Below are 26927 nucleotides of genomic sequence, written 5' to 3'. Positions count from 1 at the left end.
ACTTCAAAGGAGTGGGATACCATTACCTCCACCATAGGCTATTGTAGTGTTGAATACAACCAGGTATGTATGGGCTTAGCCATGGTAAGTGTTCAATAAATGATAATTATTTTTTGTTCCAAAAGCATTTATTGTTTTTGCCAAATACTATATTCAGGCATCCAATGGCAAAAGGGTCTGGGAAAGGGAATTGCAAAAGCTCACTTTATCAGGCTTGCTCTTGCTGAATGGTATGTGGGATGAGTTTTGTCCCCCAGGTGTGTCCCTTCTGTGGCAATATGGCTACAATATGGAATATGGCCATATATGGCTATAATTGGGAATACAAAATGAAGAGCTCGCAGTTTAAGAAAATCATTACCATGTTGTGTTATAATTGCTACCATGGAGGTGTATATAAGAGGGCACTGAGGAGGGAGCTAGGATCACTGGGGAAGCTGGAGAAGGCCCAGGGGCACCGCTTTTAGTGGGATTTAAAGAATGAATAGGAGACTGCAGGTGGAGCTAGATAGCAAAGCTCGGTTCAGGCAGAGGAAAGTCCTGCCCAACAGGGGGCGCAAAAGCCACCTGGTTTCCCCTCCACTCTTCCCTAATCCTATGAAGCTTTCTGGATGGAGTGTAGGATTTAGGGGAGAGTGGGGATCAGACAAATGGTGGGAAAGATGCTCAAGAGGCAGGTCTGGCCTGCACTGTGAACCCCTCAGTTACACCCAGTGCTACTGAATGTTTGCTTGTGTTCAAGAAGTAAGCAAGCAATAAATGATCAGTATAAATCATTCTACAGAAATCACATATAGAGCTCAGAACGATTCTTTTATCACTTTATCAGCAACTTCAAGTATTAGGATTATAAACGTTAAAGAAGGAGAATTTTGCAGCTGACGGAGAAGTTGCAGAATCTCCCCATCAAAGTCTTATGCATTTTCATCACAGGGGAGATCCTACTATTAAATGAAAAAGAAATAAAGAAAGCTTATTCCTTGGGTTTCTCAGTGCACAGTATATTAAAAATAGCATAATTCAGTTTGGATGGGGGATAGAGAGAGGTGTTGCTCTAGGCACATATCTGCACACAACGCCAAGGGAGTACAGCTGAGCATTGCCTAGGGAGGCAGGCAAGGAAAACTGTCGAGACTGAATTCAGCCACAGAGGGCATCTGTCCTGTGGTAACCGAGCTCCATAATCATTCAGTCAGCAACTCCTGGGGGGTCTGAGCTAGGGGTAGGTAAAAGGTGAGGAATGAGGGCCAGCCTGGGCCCTCATTGGTTTTGCAGTGGGTATCCCTTAGAGAGACAGTGGTGTGAGAACCGAGTCTTGACCTCACACCCAGCCCAGACAACTCAAAAGAAATGTCCATATAGCAGCCACTACCAAGTTTACACAGCAGGTGAAGATTTTGAATTTTGTTGTTGTAATATATAAGTACTAAATATATATAATTTAAATTTTTTCTTAATGTTTATTTATTTTTGAGAAAGAGAGAGAGAGAGAGGGAGAGAGAGTGAGCAAGCAGGGTAGGGGCAGAGAGAGAGGGAGACACAGAATCCAAATCAGGCTCCAGGCTCTGAGCTGTCAGCACAGAACCTGACGCAGGGTTCAAACTCACAAATTGCAAGATCATGACCTGAATCAAAGTTGGACGCTTAACCAACTGAGCCACCCAGGTGCTCTTAAATATATATAATTTAATTTGTAAATTTATTTTAATTATAAATGATAAGAGCTATAAGCATATGGTATTTTTACTTAATTTTGTTTATATATATTTAGGAAAAATTATCAAAAAAGACTTAGTCAACACTAGGGGAGACCAGAAGGATTCTTTTCTTTAAAAGAGGCCCTGGGGCGCCTGGGTGGCGCAGTCGGTTAAGCGTCCGACTTCAGCCAGGTCACGATCTCGTGGTCCGTGGGTTCGTGCCCCGCGTCAGGCTCTGGGCTGATGGCTCGGAGCCTGGAGCCTGTTTCCGATTCTGTGTCTCCCTCTCTCTCTGACCCTCCCCCGTTCATGCTCTGTCTCTCTCTGTCCCAAAAATAAATAAAAAACGTTGGAAAAAAAATTAAAAGAGGCCCTTTTAGGGACACCTGTGTGGCTCAGTGGTTTAAGCATCTGACTTTTGAGTTTGGCTCAGATCATGATCTTACAGTTTGTGAGTTCAAGCCCCATGTCAGGTTCTGTGCTGAGTATGGGATTCTCTCTTTCTCTCCCTCTGCCCCTCCCTCACCTCTCTCTCTCTCAAAATAAATAAACTTAAAAAAAAAAAAAGAGGTCCTTATGTAGTCCTCATCTAATAGGGTTGTTGTGAGGAATGAATGAAAAAAGTCCTTACAATTTATTTACCAAAATGCCTGGCTTATAAATAACCTTCAGTAAATGATAGTTATATTGTTTTCACATTTTAGAAATAGTGATCCGATTAAATCCTTTATGTACTAAATGTGCACTTTGTCCTTTACTAAGAAGGGGGTAAACACAGAAGTTCAATCAGCTCTTGGGGATAAGTTGGGGGAAAGAAGAGCTCCTTACCTTTAACAAAACTACAGTGTCCCTTAGTAGCAATCATAAATTGGTATATTTATTTTCTGACTAATTTGGGCTGTTGTTTCCAGGGCTCCCACCTCTACAGGGGCCTGCGGGTTTAGGCTTGGGAGGTGCTCCCAGAACACTTTCTCCAAGAATGATAAGTGACAGCTGGATCATTCTCGTGGAACACATGCCCCAAATTCAATAAGGTGTTAATTCTTCGTGTCAGGTGAGTACAAGCCAATTATGGGGAGAAACAGTGGCATCTTGAGGCCTTTCAGGAAAAACCACCATTCACAGCAAGAATGCCCAAATATCAGTTTCAACAAGTGGTAACAAATATTCATAACGCTGTTAAAACATGAAAGACAAACAGCATATCTTCAAGTTTTTTGCTTCTTTTCAAGCGAGGTAGGCTCAAAGGTACACTGACTCATACCTGTAATACATTTGAGACAGCAGCTGGGAGAGCTCTTGTTTCACCCACATGTCACAGAAGTCTGGAAACTGCATTCTGTGTTATCACCACTAACAAAAGATGTTTCCCATAGCTTGTCCATTGTCATCTATGGATACAAATTGCCTTTGCTACATGGAAAGACTTATTTTTCCCTTTTCCCCCTCAATGGACCTCAAGTGCACAGAATGTCATACATCTTAATCCTTAGTCATCATATGCTTTTCATTGTCTCATGTCTTCATGTGAACTGGTGGATTGCTGGTGCCTATTACATTATGATAGATGATTGATAGAGAAATAAGGATTTTTTTCTTGAGACGTATAATTTTGATTTGACTTAATATCTGCTATACTACGTCTCTTTAGGTTAGTTTATCTTACATCTTAAGTAAGTTCAATGCACCTCTTACCCATCCCATTTTACAGAGGAGTAATTGGCCTGCCTGAGATGACTTGGCTACTTGCATAGCTTCGGGTGCAGTATTAGGTCTCTTGACTGCTTGAGAGGAACAGATTACATATCACGAGTGCCATCTTCCTAGGAAATCCAAATCTTTCCCAGACCATTCAATGTTTGCCAAGGGCAAGGGCAAAGCCTCATGCATATTTGTTTCTCCCTAGCCCTAGCACAATGCTGGACGTGAAAGACACCTTGTAAACCTTCGCTGAAAAAAATGAAATGGTATTTATGTACCTCTAAAGGACAACACTTGGCTATGTAACTGTGGACAGGTCACTCATTTCCCCTGCCCCTGCCTCCTCATCAATGAAATGGATAAGGTACCAAAGTGTGCTACAAATGTAAGGAGTTATTACTAACATTCATGAAGAATTTCTTAATCCCAGAGGGGTGGATCTGTCACAACCACCTTTCTGACTTTAACCTGGAAATCAGTCTAAAATTGGTTTCATTTTGGGGCACCTGTGTGGCTCAGTCAGTTAAGCGTCTGACTTGGTCATAATCTTGCAGTTTGTGAGTTCAAGCTTCACGTTGGGCTCTCTGCTGTCAGCGCAGAGCCTATTTTGGATCCTCTGTCCCCCTCTCTCTTTGCCCCTCCCCCATTGCACATGCTTTCTATCTCCAAAATAAGTAAACATTAAAAAAAATTGGTTTCAGTTCTTAAAAAAGTTTATTTTAGCAATAGTTTTATTGATTCTGCCCTGGGTTGGTTTTCAGTTCAATTCAGTGGTTATTTTAGTATAATGCATAAATTGGCATTGGTTTCTAACAGCATGTACATGTGTGTGTACACTGGAAGGTAAGCTCTGGGATGACTAAGGTAGGGCCTTATTCATTCATGTCCCCACTCAGTGGCCAGAGCAGTATCTGGTACACAGGGGAAACGCAAAATCTTTTTATTGAAGTGAGAGGGAAATAACACTCAGATATAGAGAACCTTCCTTTCAAGGCAATAATCCATCATTCAGTTCTCTATTTATAAGCCCCAGCAAAAACTGTGTGGGCTATACCTTCTAATTTATGTAACTTTTCTCTAAATACATCACCTTCTTTATTCTCACATTATTTAATTAAATAATTATTGATTGAATGCCAGGAACTATTTCAGGCCCCAAATAAATCATATTCCCTGCCTTTAAGGAACTTGCAACCTACTCTCCAGTTTTTGTTATTACAGCTGACAAATCAGAGTGTCAGAGAAGCTACTAGTTCCAGATCACATAGTTAGAAAAGCCAAATATAGGATCGAGAACAGTAAAATTTTAGACACCCCCCTTTTTAAATGAAAGGGTAATTAGGTATTTTTAGTGACTATTAGGAACATACTAGAAGCTGTTGTTGAAATGTTTCAGACAGTACATGACCTGTCATTGAAAAAAAGAGACTTTTTACCCATGTGTAAACAGCACATAGTTGAAAAGGGGCAAGATATACTATTTTTGCTTGCTAGGAGTCTGGTTATGATTACTGTAGTGAGGAAGTCAGATGACTGGATAGTCACTCCTACATCTTTATCTTGCAGTTTTGATGTTTTAGCTTTTAGTGAGTTAGAATCTTCTTCAAAAGGAAACATGTAAGCTCGAAGGTGAGACTCTGGGCCTTTTGCCTTAAAGAGTCAGGTTAAAGGAAGCTCTGTAGTGAATCAGAATTGATTCATGATTACCTTCCAAAGCGGAAATGGGTTTGAGCTAAATTTTCTGAATAATACTTCACATTCTGAATTAATAGTGGGGAGACAATTTAACAAAAGCTTAGTGTTCCCATCTGATGAAACTTTACTTGTCATTTATACAATCAGAAATTATACATTTCCTATTTATATTACTTTAATCCTCCTAGCATCACTAATTGAATAGAAAGAATTAGCTATGCTAATAATGTCTAGAATGAGTTCATACATAAAAATTCCTTAAAGAATCAATTATACTGTTTTGCTTACAAAATATGTCATAATGCAGGTCCCAGCTCTACCACCTACTAGCCCTATGAGCTTGAGTAAGTTATTTATCCTTTCTAAGCTTCAGTTTTCTCATGGTAAAATGAGTGTATGAAGAATATATACCTCACAGGATTTTTGTAAACAGCAAATGAGCAATGCCTATTAAAAAAAAAAAAAACTTGTAGAAAATAAAGGCAATCTACAGATGGTCAGAGTAACTGGTATACTGAATGAAATGCAATGGTTCTCCAGTGCAGTAAGCACTGATCGGGTCTGTTTTAGAATTTCCCATAGGTAGCTACACACTATAGCAGAAGACTCCGAAACAATCCTGACTTGCAGCCAATGGCAGAGGCAGGAGTGGGGGACCGAGTGAGATCAGTCCTACTGTGACCTCCAGACCTTCCTGCTCAACCACAGACTCAGCAAGCACAGAGTCAAAGACGCCCATTGAGCGGATGTGTGTGCGACAAAATTTGCAGCAACTCACCCTTCCTCTTGTCTGTGCAAAAGGGGATTTAGAACCTAAGGAAATGACTACTTTTAGGAAGTTGCTCATTCTAGTCTTGTAAAAGGGGTGATTTTGAGATGTGTGTGCATGTGGGTAGAGGCAGGAGGTGGGAGGGGAAGAGATGGGCTAATATTTCTAGGTACTTTATATACATTATCTCTTTTTTTTTTAACGTTTATTTATTTTTGAGACAGAGAGAGACAGAGCATGAACGGGGGAGGGTCACAGAGAGAGGGAGACACAGAATCTGAAACAGGTTCCAGGCTCTGAACTGTCGGCACAGAGCCCAACGCGGGGCTTGAACCCACGGACCGTGAGATCATGACCTGAGCCGAAGTCGGACGCTCAACTGACTGAGCCACCCAGGCGCCCCTACATTATCTCTCTTAACATAATCTCCAGTTTTACAGAGGAGATAACTGAAGCTCAGACAAGTTACGATAACTCTGGTAGAAGTTGGTCAGTCTATCTGATATCAAACCTTTCCACTATGCTTGTGTACCTCAAATCTAAGCAAGCCTCAAGAAACCCTTGGGGAGCTTGTTAAAATGCAGCTTTCCTATCCACATCCCCAGAGATTCTGATTCCAAAGGACTGGGGTTGAGCCTGTGCATGTTCATGTTCAATAAGAGACCCAGCTGATGCTATGTGGGGGGGTCCAGGCTACACATTTTTTTTTCCTGCTAAATATTTTCTGGTCTCTTCTTTCTTCTCTATAGCTACTCTATGGTCCTAGGACAGCCTTATCCATGTCTCACTTACATTATTGAAATGGACTCCTGCTCTATAGGGGTGCCTTCTTTTGGAAATTCATTCCACATAGCAGTGGGGTGATCTTTGAAAACTCTAATCTAACTTCTGGTAAAATCTTCCAAAGACTCTCCACTGCCCTCATGATCTGGTTCTCAGCTTTCCCTCTGCCTTCTTGGTAGACACTTGGCAGCTTTGCATGGAAGCTTTTACACTTGGTCAAGATTTTGTTGAGGGGTGCCTGGGTGGCTCAGTTGGTTAAGCATCTGACTTTGGCTCAGGTCATGATCTCACAGTTCATGAGTTTGAGCCCTGCGTCGGGCTCTGTGCTGACAGCTCAGAGCCTGGGGCCTGCATTCAATTCTGTGTCTCCCTCTCTCTCTGCCCCTCCCCCACTCATGCTCTGTCTCTCTCCCCAAAATGAATAAATGTTAAAAAAATATTAAAAAAAATATTTGGTTGATCCTTCAAGGCTCTTTTTGGACATTATCTCTCCTAGGAACTTTCCTATGAACTCTAAGAGACGTTTAAGTATTCCAGGTCTGAGTTCAAATAGTATCTTGGCCTCACTTCTCACTTAGCACTTATACCATATTCTATTCATTATTGGCTAACATGTTTATCTCTGGGGAATATTTTATGATTCCTAAAGGCTGGAACCATGTGTTACTTATGGTATACTTCCACTGCCTAATCACTACCTGGGACATAGTATGGCCTCAACAAATGTCTGGGGGAGCCTGGGTGGCTCAGTCAGTTAAGCTTTTGACTTTGGCTCAAGTCATAATCTCATAGTTGGTGAGTTCAAGCCCTGTCAGGCTCTGTGCTGACAGCTCAGAGCCTGGAGCCTGCTTCAGATTCTGTTTCCTTCTCTCTGACCTTTCCCTGCTCACACTCTGTATCTGTCTCTCTCTCAAAAATAAATAAACATTTAAAAAAATGTCTGCAAAAAAACTGAAAACTGAAGATATTAGACAGGAGGGGAGCAGGATGAGCAAGTGAATTTATTATGTTTCACTTTACCATTCCTAAGATTAATACAATGAAAACTTTAGCTTAATTAGGCAATGAAAATAATATTGGATTTCAAAGGTATTTTAAAGATTTTACTTTTGTATTATTTTTCTCCTGGGTTTGAGGATGACCGCACACGTTCAAGTGTCAACATATACAAAATAAGAAAAGTATCTTAAAAACAATTAAACTAGAGAAGGGAGAAGAACACACAAACTAAAATATATCGTAAAAGTTAAACATGTGTATGTGTGTAGTGAGCAGATTTTGTCAGTTATAAATTATACTAAATTTGGTATATAAGCTTGCAGATTAACTTGATCGTTTCAACAGCAGTACTTTTTAGACCTAGGAGAGAGATGTCTAACAAGAGTAAGTACACATAGAAATACATAAAGAACATGATTTATTCTCCATTTCATTCCACAGATGAGCAATTTCCTTATCAGTAACTTGACTAATAAATACCGTATGGGGAATACGTGAAATAGGGTATATTTCTTCATGATGTTAATTGAATTCAACTGGCTTTCCAGGTTCAGATAGGGACCCTCCTAACATGTATTAGAGAAGGGAACTCAATTGTAGGCCCCCCTGCAAACCACCTTTCAGAGAAGCCACAAGCATTTCTTTATCAGAGATTGATCTGTGCGTTGCTCATATGGTTCTCAGTGGATATGGGAGCTCAAAGTTTGGACAAATGTGATAATCACATAAAAAAAATGGGGGTGCCTGAGTGGCTCAGTCAGTTGAGTGTCTGACTTCAGCTCAGGTCATGGTCTCATGGTTGGTGAGTTTGAGCCCCACAACAGTCTTTCTGTTGTCAGCACAGAGTCTGCTTCAGATCCTCTGTCCCTCCCCTGCTTGTGCTCTCTCTGTCTCTCAAAAATGAATAAACATTAAAAAAACTGGAAAAAAAAGAGTTAGCAGCTCTCCCCAGGATGGGCTGATGACACTTAAGAATTCTCTGGACATAGCCATGTCTTTGTTCTTTATGTAAAAATGCTAGTCTTTAAAATCATATTGCCTATAGTAAGGGGAAAGAATCAGGGGAGAAAGATTCAAGCCAGAAGACCAATAAAGAACTTGTTAGATGTTCTCGAGTACGGAAATGAAAATAAAAAACCCGATGAGTTCATGTGGGTGGATGAACTTTGAGGAGAATGTTGCTTTCCTGATGCCCCAATGGAGTGGGACAGTATGGTGCCCCTTTCACCCTACCCTAATCTTCAGGTTACTCTTGGACATTCAAGCTCTTTATGGGGCTCTGGCCATCCAAGGACTAGCTTTTAATATTAAGGAGCTTTCTTTTGAAGGCAGTAATGATTTTTTCCCTTAAAACTCAGAAGTCACTTTGAAGCTGTTACAAAAGCAATCTTTATAACTTATCCTGGTGAAGCAAACACAATTCCTATTTGCTGACAAAACACTGACTGTCAAGTCACTTTTTTGATAAATGATACAATGGCAGGCTCTGCTACTAACTCTCTGTGTGTCCCAGAGAAATGATTCTCAGTGTCTTCATCTGTAAATGACATAGTAGGAATCAATGGCCATATGGAAACTTCCAAGAATGTATGAAGTAGAACTGAGATTTCTCAATGTCAGCTCCAGTTAGACTCAGAGAGACTGCCAAGATCCTATGATCATAGTTGTATCTCTGCCCCATCCCCTCTCTCACAGTTAACATCCCCTCCTAAAGGGAGCTTGAGGGTTTGGAAAAGGAAACAGAATAATATGAGGAACCATTAGGTCAGATGTCCAAGGACAACAGTTCTCTCTGATCTCTTTAGCAATAGTTGCCTATTTTTCTTTTCTTTTGCCATTAAGTTCAGATTTTCAGAATCTCACACCCAGGATACTGGAGTAGCTTTCTCAGACATCTCCTCCTGTAGGTCTTTCTCCCCTCCAATCTGTCTTTCTCACGGTTACCAGATTGGTCTCCTGGAAAACTGCTTGAGATCATTCACTTACTTTTCCTCTAAGAAGAGAGGATTGAGCAGTCAGAATGTGTCTGGTAGACACCCTGCTAGGTGTTAGGGGCACAAAGATGAGTAAGTTTGGACCTTTGCCAGGGAGTGAGTGATATTTGGGCAACAATACAAGTACATTCAGGGTGCAAGCCCAGTAGGAATCACTAGGTTGGGTTTGATTACAACCATTAAAATTCTTCTGTCTACAGGATAAAGTACAAGCCTTCTGGAAAATTTAAGGCACCAGAACTGTTGGGAGTTTAGCTTTCCACTTCTGAGTCCTTTTATTCCCCTTCATAAACTATTACTTGCAATGAAGATAAATAATGTTTTACTTCCTATGTATCCTGTATCCTATTCCTACCTCACTGTTTGCTCCCTTGCAAATTTTACTAATCCTTGAAAGTCTCTGAGCCTCCCCTCCTTCCCCTCATCCCCTGCCTCTATTCAAATTCTTTCAGCTCCAAATCAGAATCTCCATCTCCTCTGAACTTCAGAGAATGCTTCCAATCCCTCTTGTTTGATGTTAACCATTTCCTCCTTGTGGGAACTCATTCTCTCCCCCAGTATCCCTGCTTCTTCAGGGCAGTGACTATGTCTTATGTGGCTAGGTCCACAATGCCTAGCAAGCTGCTTGTACTGGCGTCTAATAAAGGTTTTACATGTCTTTATGCAAGACATGTCCTTCTAGCAAGCCATCATGGAGGAAATGTGCAGCCCCAAGTGAACCTCAGAGAAGTTCTCATCCAGAAAGATATACATCATCAAGGAAACCAGCTTCCCCCTTTCAGGGTTCAAGCTTAAGCCCAAGTTAATTTTTGACAAGGCTAAATCCATTTGAATATACTTCTTCATTTTTCTTAAGATGTACAGAGTCATGTGGTTTCAATAGGAAGAGGGCATGATATAGTAAAGAGATTATGGGTGTTGGAATTAGCCAGACATGGGTTCAGATTTTTTTGCTTCCCTAGGTTTTAGTTTCTTTAAATCTGAGAAGAGGGAACAAATGATTTCCTTTCACATTTTGTTGTGGCAATTAAGAGATGTATGTGAGTTGTTTACAATTCCTACTACTACAATTCCTACTACTTCGAATAATATCTATCATTTCTATTTTGTACCAGCTTGTAGGACTAGTTATTTACTTAACAAACTCCCTTGCTTTAGAAAATGATTTAAAGTGCAGAGGGGGCACTTACATGTTGCACGTGGCTGGCATTTAGTAAGGCTGCTGATACTCTTATACTCTTCCAGACATATATTTTCCTTTCTTAAATTATAGGACTTTTTCAATAAAAGTAATTTAAAAAATAAAACAAATAAAAAAAATTCAGCATAAATCACTAAATACTCATTAATTTTTCAATGGACAACAGCTTGATTGTGAAGACTTTACAATTTCCTAAATGTCTCAATAAGCAACAGAGTGGCTGATTATGAAATTGATGAAAAAAGTTAACAGAACAATGAAAGAAGTTAAGGGAGTGATCAAGTTTTCACCAGAGGCTAGTTTGAGTGGAGACTCATTAGGAATTTAACTGATTTCTCAGGGAAGCTTGCCTACAATGAGATCTCAGAAACTGAGGTGGTTCTCAGGAAGACCCATCCTAACAGATGGCCACTGTGAGCTTAGGGGTCTGGGTAGGCTGGAATTATGTGGGTTACTGACACAGTTGTCCACTTGTCTTTGCATATGTAGACACAGACTTTGTGGAGCCACATGGAGTATACAGAAAGCCTGGGCACTTCATTTGTAGCAAATGCGCACTTTCAAATGGAGAGCCTTGGATTTCCTCATGGATACTCTCAAAATTTAATGAACTTCAAAGCTCAAACCAGGCTTTCCACACACACTGCTTGACCTTCCAGATCTTCATTGTCAGCCCCATTTGCTGCAACTACCACCACACTATCCACACCATTCATCTGGTGTCCCCAGTCTGCTTGGCCTGACTCCAGCATGCCTACAGTTTCCCCTTTTAAGTTCATGCTGGATCCTATATGTGGCACACTCTTATTTGAACTTCAAGATCTTGTTCGAGTATCACCTTCTCTTGAAAGCCTTCTCTCTTACCCAAGGCATGATTACTAACTTTCCTTCTTCTGACTTCTACCAGAACAAAGTATAGTGTGAAGAAATGTGCATTCTTCTGTCAAAATGATCCGACACTTGCACCTACTAGCTGTGTGATCATAGGTTAATCAGTTAATCTTTTTGAAGCTCAGTCTCCTGATATTTAAAATAAAGACGGTTAATTCTTGGGGTGCCTGGGTGACTCAGTCTGTTGGGCATCCGACTTCGGCTGAGGTCGTGATCTCACAGCTCATGGGTTCGAGTCCCACATCAGGCTCTGTGCTGACAGCTCAGAACCTGGAGCCTGCTTCAGATTCTGTGTCTCCCTCTCTCTCTGCCCCTCCCCTACTTGCTCTCTCTCTCTCTCAAAAATAAATAAAAACATTAAAAAACGACTTACTTCTCCACATTTATGAGTATCATCGGTGATACTGTATTGCCAGACCTGCTTAGATTTCTCTTTGAGAGCTCCTTGAGATGAGAGACCTTGCCTTTTTATGTTATTTTGCTTTCCTATAAGGCACCTAGTACAATGCCTGGTGTTTTGCAGCACTCAATATTTATTAATCAATGGATAGTTCTGGAAAAATAGCTCAAGTGCTGATATGTCAATTAAAGCCTAAGTTCTTCTATGAAGTGTTCTCTGGCCGTTCCCACATGCATTAATTTGAATTCTCATAGCTCTTGTACATACTACTAAATACGGCTCTTGTTACAACCTGCTTCATACATACTAATGGATTTTAAGCCACTGCAGGGCAGTAAGCATGGCTTTCACTTTCAACTCCTATTTCACAATGCTGTGTAAATGCCAGCTAATGCAAAGATTATTTAAAATATCCCATTGTCTTTCTCATTCCAAGTAGTTTTCTTCCTCAATTTGTGTTGAATTTACCCCTAGATCCCAGACTGGGGCCTTGGTAACAGTAATTACTTTCTGTAGTCCGCGCCCTTGGCTCAAGGTGCGTGACTTCTCCTGACCTAGCTTCTCGGCTCTCCCCACAGTTGGTCTTTCCTTTCTTAAGCACACTTTCTCTTAATCATCCTTTACTTTCTACTTGTGAGCAAGAATCTTCTCATTGATGTATTGTTCTCATGGGGATTTGGAAAACTTTGATTTTTTTTTTCTTATTTCATAGGCTCATGGAGAATTACTACTGGAAGGCATCTTAAAAATAATTGAACCCAGGGACCTCAAATAGAGAATAATTCTCAACATTGTGTGAGGCATCCATAGTCAATTAATGCCCCCCCCCTTTTTTTTTTTCTGCTGAGGTCATACATGGTCTCAGAGTCATTTTTAATAATATTCCTGGTAAAGACTATCAGTTTACCAGAAACTATCAATCCATCATCATGATCCATCCATTGGAAGTGAAACTTGCCTGACATACTTGATGTTGTTCAAAGTTGTTATTTTGCTAGTGAGGCCCAAAGAGCAGTGGTGACTTAATCATGAACTAAAACCAGAACCCAAGTTATCTGGCCCTCATGATTGCCCATCCAAGGTTTCCCTTTCCACATAACTGGTCCTCATTCAATAGTCATTCAAGTCTGAGAATTTGTTTTCTATTTTTTGGCACGTACCTAATAATATTTTAACAGTATGATTAAAAAGCTCAATACTCATGTCTATGTCTTATCAAAAAGACAGCTGGGCTCTCATAGATGTTATAAACTCTTGAGGAGAAGGAACTTTGATAGGCTTGTGTCTTTCACACATTCAACTACATAAATGAAACAAATAGGAACTCTATCCTTAAATTTTCCCTAAGAATCAATGAAAAATCCTGCTCCCTTCTTTTTAAACAGTATTTATTTGAAAGGATTCCATGTATGATGACACATACCTTTTTAAAAAGAGGTACACCTTATGTTTAAATAAATTCCCATTTCACCCAAATGTTTTAGGGGAAAGTAAATTGTTATGTCAATGACTAGGCTGCTCTGTGATCTTCTACTTAAAAATTCAAGGGACAGTGTTGTGGTTTGGTGCTCAAAAGTCCTAAGAAATTATAGCTTTTCTTCTTTTTGTTTTTCATGGTGACATCTATTGGCCATAATTTGTGGTTCTGTGTGATGCTGACAAGCCAGAATTATTAGGACAGAAAGGTAAAGGAAAGGAGATGAAGAAAAAGAGCACAGGAAGAAAAAAAGGACAGGTAGGGGGCAGTATTTTATAATACAGCAACGTGATACTGGTTTTATCACTTAAAAATAGATTTTAAAAGCTGTACAAGCCACAGCTGACATCATACTTAATGGTGAAAGGTTGAATGCCTTTCCCTTAAGGTCAGGAACAGGGCAAGGATGACTGCCCTTGCCACTTCTATCCAACATTGATCTGGAGGTTCTACCAGGGCAACCAGGCATGACAAAGAAATAAAAGTCATCCAGGGTGAAAAGAAAGAAGTAAAATTCTATTTTTACACATGACATGATCTTATACATAGAAAATGCTAAGGAACCCACCAGAAAAACTGTTAGAACTAATAAATGGGTTCAGCAAGGTAGGAGGATATAACATTGATATATAAAATAATTATATTTCTATATACTTGAAATGAACAAAACAAACAATGAAAATGAGAAGATAATTCACATGTTAAAAAGAAATTGGAACCCTACCTCATATCATATACAAAAGCTAACTCAAAATTGATCAAACACCTAAATATAAGAGCTAAAACTATAAAATTCTTAGAAGAATATATGGATGTAAATCTTCATGACCTTGGATTAAGTAATGATTTCTTAGATATGACATCAAAAACATAAGTAACAGGGCTCCTGGGTGGCTTAGTAAGTTGAGTGTCTGGGTTTGAGCCCTGAATCAGGCTCTGTGCTGTCAGTGTGGAGCCTGCTTTGAACCCTCTCTCCTCTTCTCTCTCTGACCCTTCTCTGCTCATGTGTGCACTATCTCTCAAAAATAAAAGCATTAAAAAAACCTGCAAGTAACAAAAGAAAACATCAATAAATTGGACTTCATCAAAATTAAGAAGTTTTGTGCATCAAAGGACACTAGCAAGAGCATGAAAGGACAACCTACAGACTGGGAGAAAATAAGTGGAAAGCATACAGTTGATAAGAGATTGATACCCAGAATATATAAAAAACTTCTGTACAACTCAACAACAACAAAATCCAATTTAAAAATGGGAAAGGATCTGAAAAGACATTTCTACAAAGAAGATACAGGAATGGCCGATCAGCTCATGAGAAGATGCTCAACACCAATAGTAATTAGGGAAATGCAAATTGCAACCACAATGAGATATGACTTCAGACAGAATAAGCAGAAAGACATATAATAACAAGTGTTGGTGAGAATGTGGAGACATTAGAACCCTCTTACAATGATGATGGGAATGCAAACAGGTACAACCACCTTGGAAAACAGTCTGGAAGTTCCTCAAAATGTTAAACATAGAGTTATCACATGACCCAGAAATTCTCCTCTTAGGTATACATACAATGGAAATAAGAATACATGTCTACACAAAAATTTATACACAAATGTTCCTTGCAGCATTATCCATACTAGCGGAAAGTGGAAAGAACCCAGATGTCCATCAACTAATGAATGGATAAATTAAATGAGATATATCATTACAATGGGATATTGTTTGGCAACGAAAAGAAATAAAGTACTTATACATGCTACAATATAGATGCATGAAACATAATGTGAAGTGAAAGAAGCAGTCATAAAAGACCACATGGTGTATAATTTATGTAAAATATCCAGAATAGGCAAACTATAGACAAAATAGTTTGGTAGTTGCCTTGGGCTGGGTAGGGTGGAGGTGGGGTGAGGCTGGGGGCAATGGGAAGTGACTGCTACACGATACCTGTATGGGGTGATCAAATGTTCTCAAAGTGACTGTAGTGATGATTGCATAACTAAATATACTAAAAAAAAAACCCAAAACTTTGGATGGTATACCTTAAATTAGTGAATTGTATGGTAGGTGAATTTTATCATCAAAGCTGTTATTAAAGAAGATACATGTGTGTATAATACTTTAATTTTGAAGATTAAATTTCCCCCGTTAATTCTCTTCTATGTCTGTCACAACAATCCACGTATTCACTTAGATGATCTATCCACATATTTCCATGACCACTGTCTTAGCTTTGTCGTATGTAACAGACTAGACATACTGGTGATGAGCAGGTAGGTGTTTTTTATGAAACCCATCCTTTTAGAACATTTAATTTAAATGAAAAAAAAATAAAGAAATGATAACACTAAACTACCTTTTTTCTCCTTCATTGTAATCATTACATCACCTTCATGAACACATCATTTCTGTGGACCATTAGCAGCTTTACCCGTAGTATTGAATATATTTACCATAAATCTACTTCCTGAGGGAATACACTATTGCTTTTAGTAGTACATTTATAACAGTACTCTACTACAGTACTCTGGTAGCTCCATAATTTCTTTGCTACTGAAAGTCTAAATGTTAATTATAATTAAACCCATAGCAACGGAGAGAACTTAATGTTTCAATTATTTTGTACTTACCCCTTTTGAATCAATCACTCCGGGTTTCGCATTAAACTTCACTGTCTTCAACCGGGCACGCTCCTTTCTTTCCACCCTAAAGAAAATTGAAAATAAAGAGTCTATCACGTGGCAAGGCATTTATGATTAAGTTCCTCATTAAATGAAGAATATCTCTTCTTATCCTAAAGCTCAAATAAAATGTATTCTAAAATATTTCTGTTCCTTTGTTCAGTATAAAAAGTCTTGGTATAATGTCTCTAAGCAGCTAACACATCTCTTGAAACTTTTGTGTTACATGTACTGAGAGTCATAGTGATTGGGGAGGGGGGACAAAGGGAGAAAAACTAATATTTGTTACTTAAATGGCTGACTAAATCAACCAAATATCTATTATAAGAAATCACAATCCATAGAGATGGACATGTAAAGTGGAGCCTAAATAAATTTTTCTCTTTTCTGTTCCCCTCTGCAGGCCTTGTCTCTCCTACCCTTTTCTTCTCATTTCCTTTTTCTTCCCTTCCCTTTAGGAACGAACACCAGGGGATTTACCTTCACCTTAAAACCAAACATGTTACAGATAATCTTGAATTTTTCCTTTTCCCCAGTGCCATTTTCCTGTCATCTCTGCACATTTCATCATTGTACCTGCCACTTCATTCATTCATCAAATACTCATTGAGTGCCTACCCATGCATCAAGCAAGGAGCCAGGGAACAAAGGAAAAAAAAAACATCAAAAAGCATGGCTGTAATAAACACACAGGACTGTGCTTCTGGTGGGCACAGAGACATACAGACAGACTGATAATGCTGCACTGTAAGACTGTTGACAGCAGTGGGGCTTGGGGGAACATCTATCTCATTGGAGGGTGAGAAGGTGGGGTAGAAAGCATTGAGGTGGGCTTCTTGGAGGAGGTGTCAATTTGAAGGATGTCAAACTTGAAGGATGAGAAAGAGCTTGTCAGTAGGAAAAGTTTGGGGAGAATTTCCCAGACAGGAGGAACAACACATAGCATGACCTGAGGGTCTAAAAAAGCTAAAGACTTTGGGGAAGGTTTGATACAGGCTATATACAGGATGGGATATGAGACAGTAAGACCGTGAAGCCTCCTTATACAAGATAACCATCTACACTAAGGACTGGGGCTTTAACATTTTTTCAAGTTTATTTATTTATTTTGAGAGAGAAGGCATGAGTGGGTGAAGGACAGAGGGGGGGGGGGGGGAGAGAGAGAGAATCCCAAGCAGTCTCTGAGCTGTCAGCACAGAGCCTGATGAGAGGCTCTAACTCACAAATCATGAGATCATGATCTGGGCTAAAACCAGGAGTTGGCAGCTTAACTGTCTGAGCCACCCGGGCGACCTGACTTGGGCTTTTTCCTTGGGGAATCCTCAGGAGTTATTAGAAGATATAATGTGGAGAAGTGATAGAACAGATTAACATTTTAGATAAATAACCCAGGTGGTGGAGGAAGATAGACTGGAAGAGGGAAGGGACTGTGGGAACCAGGAAGTCCATTTAGAAGCTTTTGGCATTATCCAGGCAAGAAACAATGAGGTGGAGGAGAGGGAAGGGTTTGAGAAATAGTAGTAAATTAAAATTGGTAAGACTTGTGCTTATTTGAAGGATGGGGTGGAAAAAAGAGGAAAAGAGAAGCTAAGTACTTCCTTGATTTTTTGTTTTTTTGAGCCTCTCCAGTCAGACATGAGTACTCCTTCCTTTAAGATACAACAGTGCTTATTTGTATCTTCATGTTGGTATTATCTCTTGTTCCCTTGTGTTTATTTTCACAGTGTACATACAAAGCTGCATGCTCCTTGAGGGCAAGTCCACATTCTCACTCTACAGCATATTGTAGTAAGACCTCAGTAAACAGCTGTTAACTAAAATAATATGCGGTGCATTGTTTTAACTGGATTTTTTATTTAAATATGGCTGGTTCTAATTTCAAAAATGGGGAAAGAAAAGAGAGAGAGAAGAAAAACCCTGAATCTACAGAAATGAATGGTTTATGAAATCTAAATTATTCGTAGATCAATAATTAACAACATATTGCTTTTTAACTGAGAGCACTTTTGTGTTTCCATCTGAAACACAGTGCAGATCAGGGTTTCTATAGTTACAGGGCAGAGTTTCAGAATATATTTCAGTGTGAGAGGAGAATATTTGAGTGGAAACAGCTGAACAAAAAATTTCACATCTAACCTCAGATATTAAAGCAATATGTTTCACTGAGAGTTTCTATTTGCACCCAACAGACAACAGTTGGGAACAGTACAAGGAAGACTTTGGATAAGGTAAGCTGCCAAGTGGAAAGATGTTCACTGAGAAAATGCCTGTTCTGAGCTACTTCAGCTTTTCTCAGTTTTAATCTAAGAGCAAATGTTAATTCATATTCATCTCTTCGAATCCTTCTAAAACTGTTGTTACAGCCCTGACTTTATCCTGGCTTCTTTGCATTAACCAGGCTGATTATGGAAAACACTAGTACATTAGATGATGCCAAAATGACACACAGAGGATACATGGTTTTGATCAGGCTATGCAAAAAATTCTGTCCAGACCCACAGAACTCACAGGGCTCCAAACATATATTAGACTGAATTTGGGATTCTACGAACTATTTGGATAGACTATTCTAATTTTTACCCCCTGGATTCCAAGCTCAACCTTTTTTTTTAGATCTTAAGAAATGTCTCCATTAGGCCATCTTTAGTGGTTCATCCCTTAAATCTTAAATGGGTTGCAAAGAATGTTATGTCAGATGGACACACACACACACACACACACACCTGTTATTTGCTATGGTTTATGATTAATGTTCAAAGAGGCCATAGAAAAAAGTAAAAAACAATTTTTAAAGGTGGCAGGGTTTTGGCTCACTCATGGAAGTGAGGAAGTCGGAAAGTTTTGCTTTCTCTTGGGATTGAAAATTTCATTAATCATGGTAATGAGAATAAGGGGTGGCTGAAGTGTTAACACATAATTATTAGCAAAAAGATTCCTTTACATGTATATCCTCTCATTTGGTTCCCATGATAATCAAGTGATGTAGGTATTACTGACCCCATTTTATGGCTGGGAAAGCTGACAAGCTTGCCAAGTTTAGAAAGTGGTAGGAATAAGGGCCTGAGCACACAGCTGCTAAAAGCTAACTTGACTGCCTCTCCACATCTACTTAGTTTGAGAAACAGCTTTCAAGGATCTTCCACGGCTTTCTCCACAATGGGAATTCTCAACACAAATGAGATTTTGGATGGGTCATACACGGTTTTAAGGCCAATACAGTTCTTCGGAAGTTTTCATTAAGTTTTTCACAAATGATAACCAACCCCCTCCCTTGAATCCCCATATCCCAAATGTCCTGAATTAAATAAACCATAACTGAATGCAAGCGTATAATCATTGAGCTAACACCATACCATAAAAGGCTGGGCTTAAAGTTTAGAATAAATTTTAACACAGAAATTTAGGTTAGCTAAATGACTATGTGCAGCATTATAAATATTGAATTACATCATAAATATTGAATTAGTTTCTCTCCTTTGCAGTCTTTCTGCATTCACTGCAGGCCCATCATTGTCTTACTTTCCCTTCACAGAGGGCCATGTTGATTACCTCTTTCAGTGGTAGCAGTGACTGTGGCTTATGATTTCTCCTAGCTACCTCAGGCCCTTCCTCTCTTCTAGTGCTTCTTGAGATGCAAGAGGATAGTTTATCGCTCAAATGAGAGGTAGGGCTGGGAAATAGGGTTCTATATAATGCTGTGTTCTTTCAGGCACTAAAAGCTCAAAATATGAAGAAAGGAAAACACCTATCATTTGAGTATGCACAAAGTATTCAATGTTGTACTTGGCCTATATTATCTATAACTGTACAATGATCCAGGGTCTAAGAAGGAGCTGGGCATAGAGTAGGTGCTTAATAAATCTTTGTTGAATAAATGAATGAATGAATTAATGAATGAATGAAAGCATGAATAAACCCTCAAGGAGCATTCTTGACTTGGATGTGAAAACTAAGGCTCAAGAGTCAGGTGACTTGCCCACACAAACGGTGTTTTTCATAAAAAGTAATTTACCATTGCATGACTTTTTCACTTGGCAAGAGTCCTTATAAAAGTTTAGCATTACCTTCCTTAATTGTGTTACTAAGTAAGATTCCTTTGGTAGATATACATGATATTAAAGTCCTCAGATCTTTACCTAAGGAAATGGTGGACCACTTGTAGAGAAAGACTGAATCGAAATGAGAAGTACTACCTTACTTTTCTCACACTCAAGAGGCAAGCAATTAATTAGATTGTTTAAGCAGAAATAATCCTCTCCATCCTAGTCTGGTCACTGACCAAAATCCTGAAAATATAAACTGGATGGCAAAGTCTGAACAATCAATTCTGACAGCTAGCTTCTCCAGGGAGTACTGAATAGTCATGCTTCAATGAGCCCAACTGTCTCCCTCTGCCCTCTCACCCATTCCCCATCTGGCATTTTCACGTTCTGGCCAAACACATAATGAGGTCAGGCTTGGAGCCCTGGATGGTGGGAACATCACTTGGTGCTGGGTGTTCTTGTGCTGTGCTCTACAAGGATGGAAATGTCACCCACGTTACTGGCCACAGGCTCACTGTGAAAGCTAGGTGCCTAAACCTTAAGGCAATGCTAGCGACACGCTTATCTGAGAGCCCAGGTGGTCATCACTGAGGGGCAATGACTAAAGACTGGGATTAGCAGACTGTAGAAAAGCATCCTATCTTGGCGACTCACAAACTACCTAATCTCAGAAAGCAGTGATTCTATGCTAAGAGTCCAGGTTTTAAAGTCACACAAGCCTGGTTTTGAACACTGCATTTGCCACTTACTCTCTGTGTGACTTGGGCAGGTCATTCAGCCTGTTAGGATCTCAGGATTCATGCTGGTAAACTTAGAGTATTGACATAGACTTCAGAAAATTACGGTGAACATTAAATGAGGTAATATGAGAGAATTGGTTAGCACCGTGTCTGATACATATTAAGACCTCCTAATTGACAATTCTAGTATACCCTTGGTGTAGTGGAAAGGCATGTGGTCTTGTTTTCAGAGAGACGTGGGTTCAGCCAGTGGTTGGTTGTGCATCCTTGGGCAAGTTACCTGACTTCTTGGACCCTTGGTTTCCTTACGAGGCTTTTGTGAAGATGAAATGAAATTATGTATTTGAAAGCACCTGGCACAATACATGGCTGGTGCTATCATCCAATGGAATGCATCTCTCTTTCTGGTGTCCTTTCACATCCCTTTGCCCCTGCTATGGACTGAGTGTGTTTGCCCAAAATTCATATGTTGAAGCCCTGGTGCCTGGTGTGATGGTATTTGGAGGTGGGGCCTTTGGGAGATAATTAGGTGGGGAGGATGGAGCCCTCATGAATGGGGTTAGTGCCGGTATAAGTAGAAACATGAGAAATGATCTCTCTGTTAGCCATGTGAGGGTACAGCAAAATGACCATCTGTACCCAAGGAAGAGGGCCCTCACCAGGAACCCAAACAGCCAGTGCCTTAAATTTGGACTCTCCAGCCTTCAGAACTGTGAGAAATAAATGTCTATTGTTTAAACCTTCCAGTCTATGGTATTTTGTTATGGCGGCCCAAGCTGACTAGGACAAGTACCTTTAGTTACAAATAGCCCTCATTAACCTAATCACACTGTAGCTAGGCACGCTGTGTTGTCCCACAAATGTTGGGCTCCAGAGACAGTGACCTAATGACAGCACTTGGCACACAGACACTGCTCAAACAATGTTTGCTGAATTAAATTTTGTCGAGTTTTATTTTTGTAACTTTGGGAGGAAGGATTACATATAAGTTAAAAGTATCAATTCTGTAGCCCGGATTCAAATCCCGGTTCTGCCGCTTACAAGTTGGACAATTTCAGGCAAGTTAATTAACTTCTTTATGCCTCAACCTCCTGGTTTGTAAAATGGGCACAATCATAATATAACATCTCTCACAGGGTTATGATGAGGTTTAAATAAGTTCATTGTAAAGGGTTTAGAACAGTGCCTAGCATGCTCTTGGAGTATTTTGTTAAGTAAAATTTCTTTATCATCTTCAAAAAAAAGGAGGAGGAAGGAAATAATTATCATACTCTCCATCTTGGTGTAATTGGGATGATCAAATGGAATCATCAATAGAGAAACATATTTGTAAAGGGTGAAGTCATGCCCTGATGTCACCCATTAAGAGATTTTCCCAGACGAGCTCTACTAGTTGAATTATACTCAGAAAAGGGACTATAAAGGAATTAAAGATTGAAAAATGAACCCCAATCTAATAGTAAATCATATTTGAGCAGCTCCCACTTATTCTGAGACTAGGGGAGAAAGCTGTTGTTGTAAGATGCTGAATGTAGTGTGAAATGAGAAAGCCTCATTTAAAAGTAAAATATTAAAGAACAGGCCTAGGACAGGCTCATGACAGATTGTGTGTGTGTGTGTGTGTGTGTGTGTGTGTGTGTGTGTGTTTTATTTTATTTTATTTTATTTTATTTTATTTTATTTTATTTTATTATTTATTTATTTTTTGTGTGTGTGTGTGCTTTATTTTAGAGGGAGAGAGAGAGAGAGAGAGCAAGCAGGGGAGAAGGAGAGAGAAAGAGAGAGAGAGAGAGAGAAAGAATGAATCCCAAGCAGGTTCCAGAGCCTGACATGGGCCTTGAACCCATGACCCTGGGATCATGACCTGAGCTGAAATCAAGAGTTGATGTTCAACTGACTGAACCACCCAGGTGCCCCTCATGATAGATTTTAAAGTCCATGCATAAGAACTCTTTGTGAGGTAGCATTATAACTGATTTTTATTTCTTTTTTATACTTTTCAAAAATTTCCCATTTTTCTACAATGAAATACTTTTTGTATTGTTACTTTTATAAACACATAAAACAATAAAACTTTTATAAACACATAAAACAATAATGATAATATTTTTTAAAAAGATTTAAAATCCTAAGGAGAAAGTTGACAGAAACTCATTTATAGCCATAAGCACACCCACATGTACACACACATGCATACACATGTACACACATACGGAGGGGGAAGCTACTGCAGCATTCATGAGATAGAATGCAAATACATGTCAACATTAGAGTCACTAGACAAACTTCTTTTTCAGGCTAGCTGTAGTATGGTTGTTAAGATGGTTTTTATCCAAACTAGGGGAGAAAGCCAACTTAAGAATGACCACCAGCAGGTAGAAAATTACCTCAAGAGGCATAGCACTGGGAATGTTCCTTGTGGGGAAAATGATGTGTAATTGAACAAATGAAGGGCTACTGACAAGACTGGTTGGAATCACAGAACCTCTGGGTTGGAAAGGGCCCGAGAAATCATATAGTTCAACACTCTATCCAAACCTCGAATCCTCAATGCTAGATCTTCTATTACCAGAATCACCTGGATGGATTTACAAACACATTCAGATTTCCAGGACCCCCTCCAGATGGACTGAATTAGAATATGTGTGTGTGTGTGTGTGTGTGTGTGTGTGTGTGTATGTGTGTGTGTGTGTATGTGTGTGTGTGTGCACCCACAGGCACACACGGAGGGGAGGGTCAGAGAGGGAGGGAACAGGCACATCTAAGCTATTTTTTAATATAAAAATTTTTAAATGTTTATTTATTTCTGAGGGAGAGAAAGAGAGACAGAGTGTGAGCAGGGGAGGGGCAGAGAGAGAGGGAGACATGGAATCTGAAGCAGGCTCCAGGCTCTGAGCTGTCAGCACAGAGGCTGACGCGAGGCTCAAACTCATTAGCCATGAGATCATGCTGAGCCACCTAGGTGCCCCATATCTAAGTTTTTATAATGCTCCCTTGGTATGAAAACTATTGTTCTAGTTTGCTATCTTCCCAGGTAATCCACACCATCTCTACACAGCTGACTAGTAAAAGAATTTCTTTAAAATAAGCTGAAATCTATTCCTTCCTTGACACCCCACTTTTGTCCTTGGGGCCATATTCAAGAAGATAGCTCTTTCTTCTACAGAGCAGCTTCTCAGACAGCTCTGATGGATTAAATCAAAGCAGACCAAAATGCATGTTGCCTTGACTTTTTTTTTGTAAGTAAACGGAAGTGGAGAAACAGAATATAAACTAGTGCGGAGAGTCCATGCTTTGAATATATAACCTTTGAGAAAACACTACAAGCCATAGTTTAAACTCAGAATGTCCTCTCAAAGCAATGTCAGGCAACTATTCTGGTGGCAAAAGGACGCTGGTGGGAAGGAAAGTTCCTCCATGGTGGTGATGACTGGAAGCTACTGGGACACATGGGAGAGGTGGCTGTTCTGAAGTATATTCCTGCCTTTCAAAAGCATAGTGGAAGAAAGGCTTGGAAGAGAAAGAGCATGGTGCTCTTGACATACAGAACTGATTATCTGAGTGAAAGTGGGAGTTGTGGGGTGGGTGGGGAAAAGGAGTAAGGAAAACAGTAAAAAAGTGATAAACTCAGTCTTAGGCCTCACCCAGATGTTCCACAGCTCACATTCCAAGCATCTGAATTTGGCATGAAGGGTTTTATTTTTCCCCCATCAGTAGTTGAAGGTAATACATAGCTAGGACCTTTGATTAGTAAATCATACTTTATGTAGCTTTCACCTGACCTTTCTGTAAAGCTATCTGGTAAATCTGAACCTCTGGAATAACACCTCTGAGTGTTTAAATCCGCATACATGCTGATAAGATAATCTTGAACATGTGGATGCTGGTAAATGTTTTAGGGAGGTGGTGGAAGCAGATCCCTTTTCTTGCTTTATGTCTTATCAGAGTCACCAGCTTTTGTAAATCCCTAATATGAAAAGAACAAGAATACTTAATTCATGTCACCTGTCACCACTGACAATTTCCCTGCAGACTGACTATCCCACTCAAATGGTTATTTTATAAACAGTTTGTCTTATCTTCATCTTCCCTTATTTTCACTCCCTGGATAGCTGAAAAGCATACAGTCTGAAATAGAAAAGGCAATTCTTACCTCCGTTTGCTAGGGATGACCCCCATCTCTTCACTGTCCCCCTCCAGTGTGACTCTTCTGGCTTGCCACCACTCATCATCTGAGGCGTTGATAACATGGAGAATATCTCCATACTTAAAACTAAGTCCTTGACTTGGCAGCCCACTGTCCTTGCTCTTGTCATAGTCAAACATGGCTCTGTAGAAATGACAAGAGAGAACGTTGTTAAGAACCTCTGGAGCACAGATTTCGGATTCATCATTTCGATTACCAAGTCTTGCCCTGAGAATCCATCATCCATTTGATACCAGCTCCGAGGCCTGACTCCCAGGACTGCAGTCCACATTCCCACTGCTGTGGTCACCAGTCAACATTGGTTCCTGCTTCTCCTTGGAGGCTGCAGGGACACCCTACAGACTCCTAAAGCTGGGGTACTGCTTCCTTTCTTGGGGACCATCATATGTGGCAAGGTGATAATGGGAGATGTGGAAGCACCTGAGATGTTTTCCCTCCCACTACAATTGAAATTTAAAAGTCACTAAAAAGAAGGAAATAATGAAGAGAAACATGGGCATCTTTGTGAATGAAACATTTTGTGCTATGAACAAATCCTCTCAGATTTATGTATCAGTTCACAGAACTCTTTCTTTTATAATAGGGAGAAACGGTAACAACTTAAGTGTCCACCCATAGGCGACTGTGATCCTTCCACCCACTGGACTACTGGACCATTACTGAAGTAGAAAGGTTGCAGTTCCATACCTATATTGTGAACCTGAAACTAATATAACCTGTATGTTCATTGCACAGGAATTAACATTTTTAATAAATAAACTGCAAATTAAAACCACAAAAGCATAAATAAAAAATAAAACAAATTGAATGGTTGCAGAGGTTAATAAAATAACATGAATAAGTGGTCAAAATGCAACAATAAAAATATAATTACTCCTATGTTTATGTGTATGTATACAGATAGATCAAAATTATATGGATAAGACAAATCTTTTTGCTTCCACAGAAGGCTAAGCCTACTTCAGCACTGCATTCATCATTCTGAATTGTAATTCTTGCCTTATGTACCACATTTCCCTCACTAAAGAACACGTTCCCTTTGCTGAACTGAACACTCTTATATGAATAGATTGGTGGGGCAAGGGAATTGCAAATAGAATTGAAATGATCGCCAAGACCTTAGTAGCTAGGTGTTGCCTTAAGTAGCTGACAGTTTGTCTCAAGTCTTAGATTGCCTACCTCCTCTCCTATCCCCCTGCCCTCACAAACCACCACTGCACACATACAATTTCTCAGGAGAAGCAGATTTTGCCACCTCTCTGCTTATTTCCCTTTGATTCCATTCTGAGAATTTCCTTAGAGCATAACCACTATGCAAGCAAAATTAGATAGATCTGGGGAACAGATTTTTCTAAGATCACTGAGGACCAAGTATGGTTCTTTTTCTTTCTCCTTCTTTTCCCCCCCTCTCCTCATGAAAGAAATGTCACATCTGCTGTCATGGCAACCAAAAAGAGCTGAAGACAGCATATAGAACTCTCAAATACGGTAGAAAAATCTGAATTACTTGCAACACAGCTCTGTCTTCCATGAACTCTGTACCCAAGTAATGGAATAGGAGGAGAGTTTCTCCATCTAAGTTCCCAGAATGACTCATTTCCACCTTGACCATCTGCATCTTCCCTACTGAAGACTTTGGCAAAGCTCTA

The 26927-nt window shown here is 39.7% G+C and overlaps 1 protein-coding gene across 3 annotated transcripts in view; it reads right to left on the bottom strand.

The window, feature by feature from the left end:
* LOC122201112 (disks large homolog 2-like) overlaps nt 1–26927 on the bottom strand; it is a 1368059-nt gene that overhangs the window by 37212 nt on the left and 1303920 nt on the right. For all 3 annotated transcript variants that reach the window (XM_042907026.1, XM_042907024.1, XM_042907025.1), the window contains 2 exons: nt 25225–25401; nt 16238–16313 (listed from right to left, as the gene is read on the bottom strand). In XM_042907026.1, the coding sequence (XP_042762960.1) occupies nt 16238–16313; nt 25225–25401 (253 nt within the window). The remainder of the gene's footprint in view (nt 1–16237; nt 16314–25224; nt 25402–26927) is intronic.

This window comes from Panthera leo, chromosome D1, assembly GCF_018350215.1.
Source record: "Panthera leo isolate Ple1 chromosome D1, P.leo_Ple1_pat1.1, whole genome shotgun sequence".
In the NCBI taxonomy this organism is placed as follows: domain Eukaryota; kingdom Metazoa; phylum Chordata; class Mammalia; order Carnivora; family Felidae; genus Panthera; species Panthera leo.
Note: the sequence above shows the minus strand (reverse complement) of the source record. Positions and strands in the feature narration are given on the sequence as shown.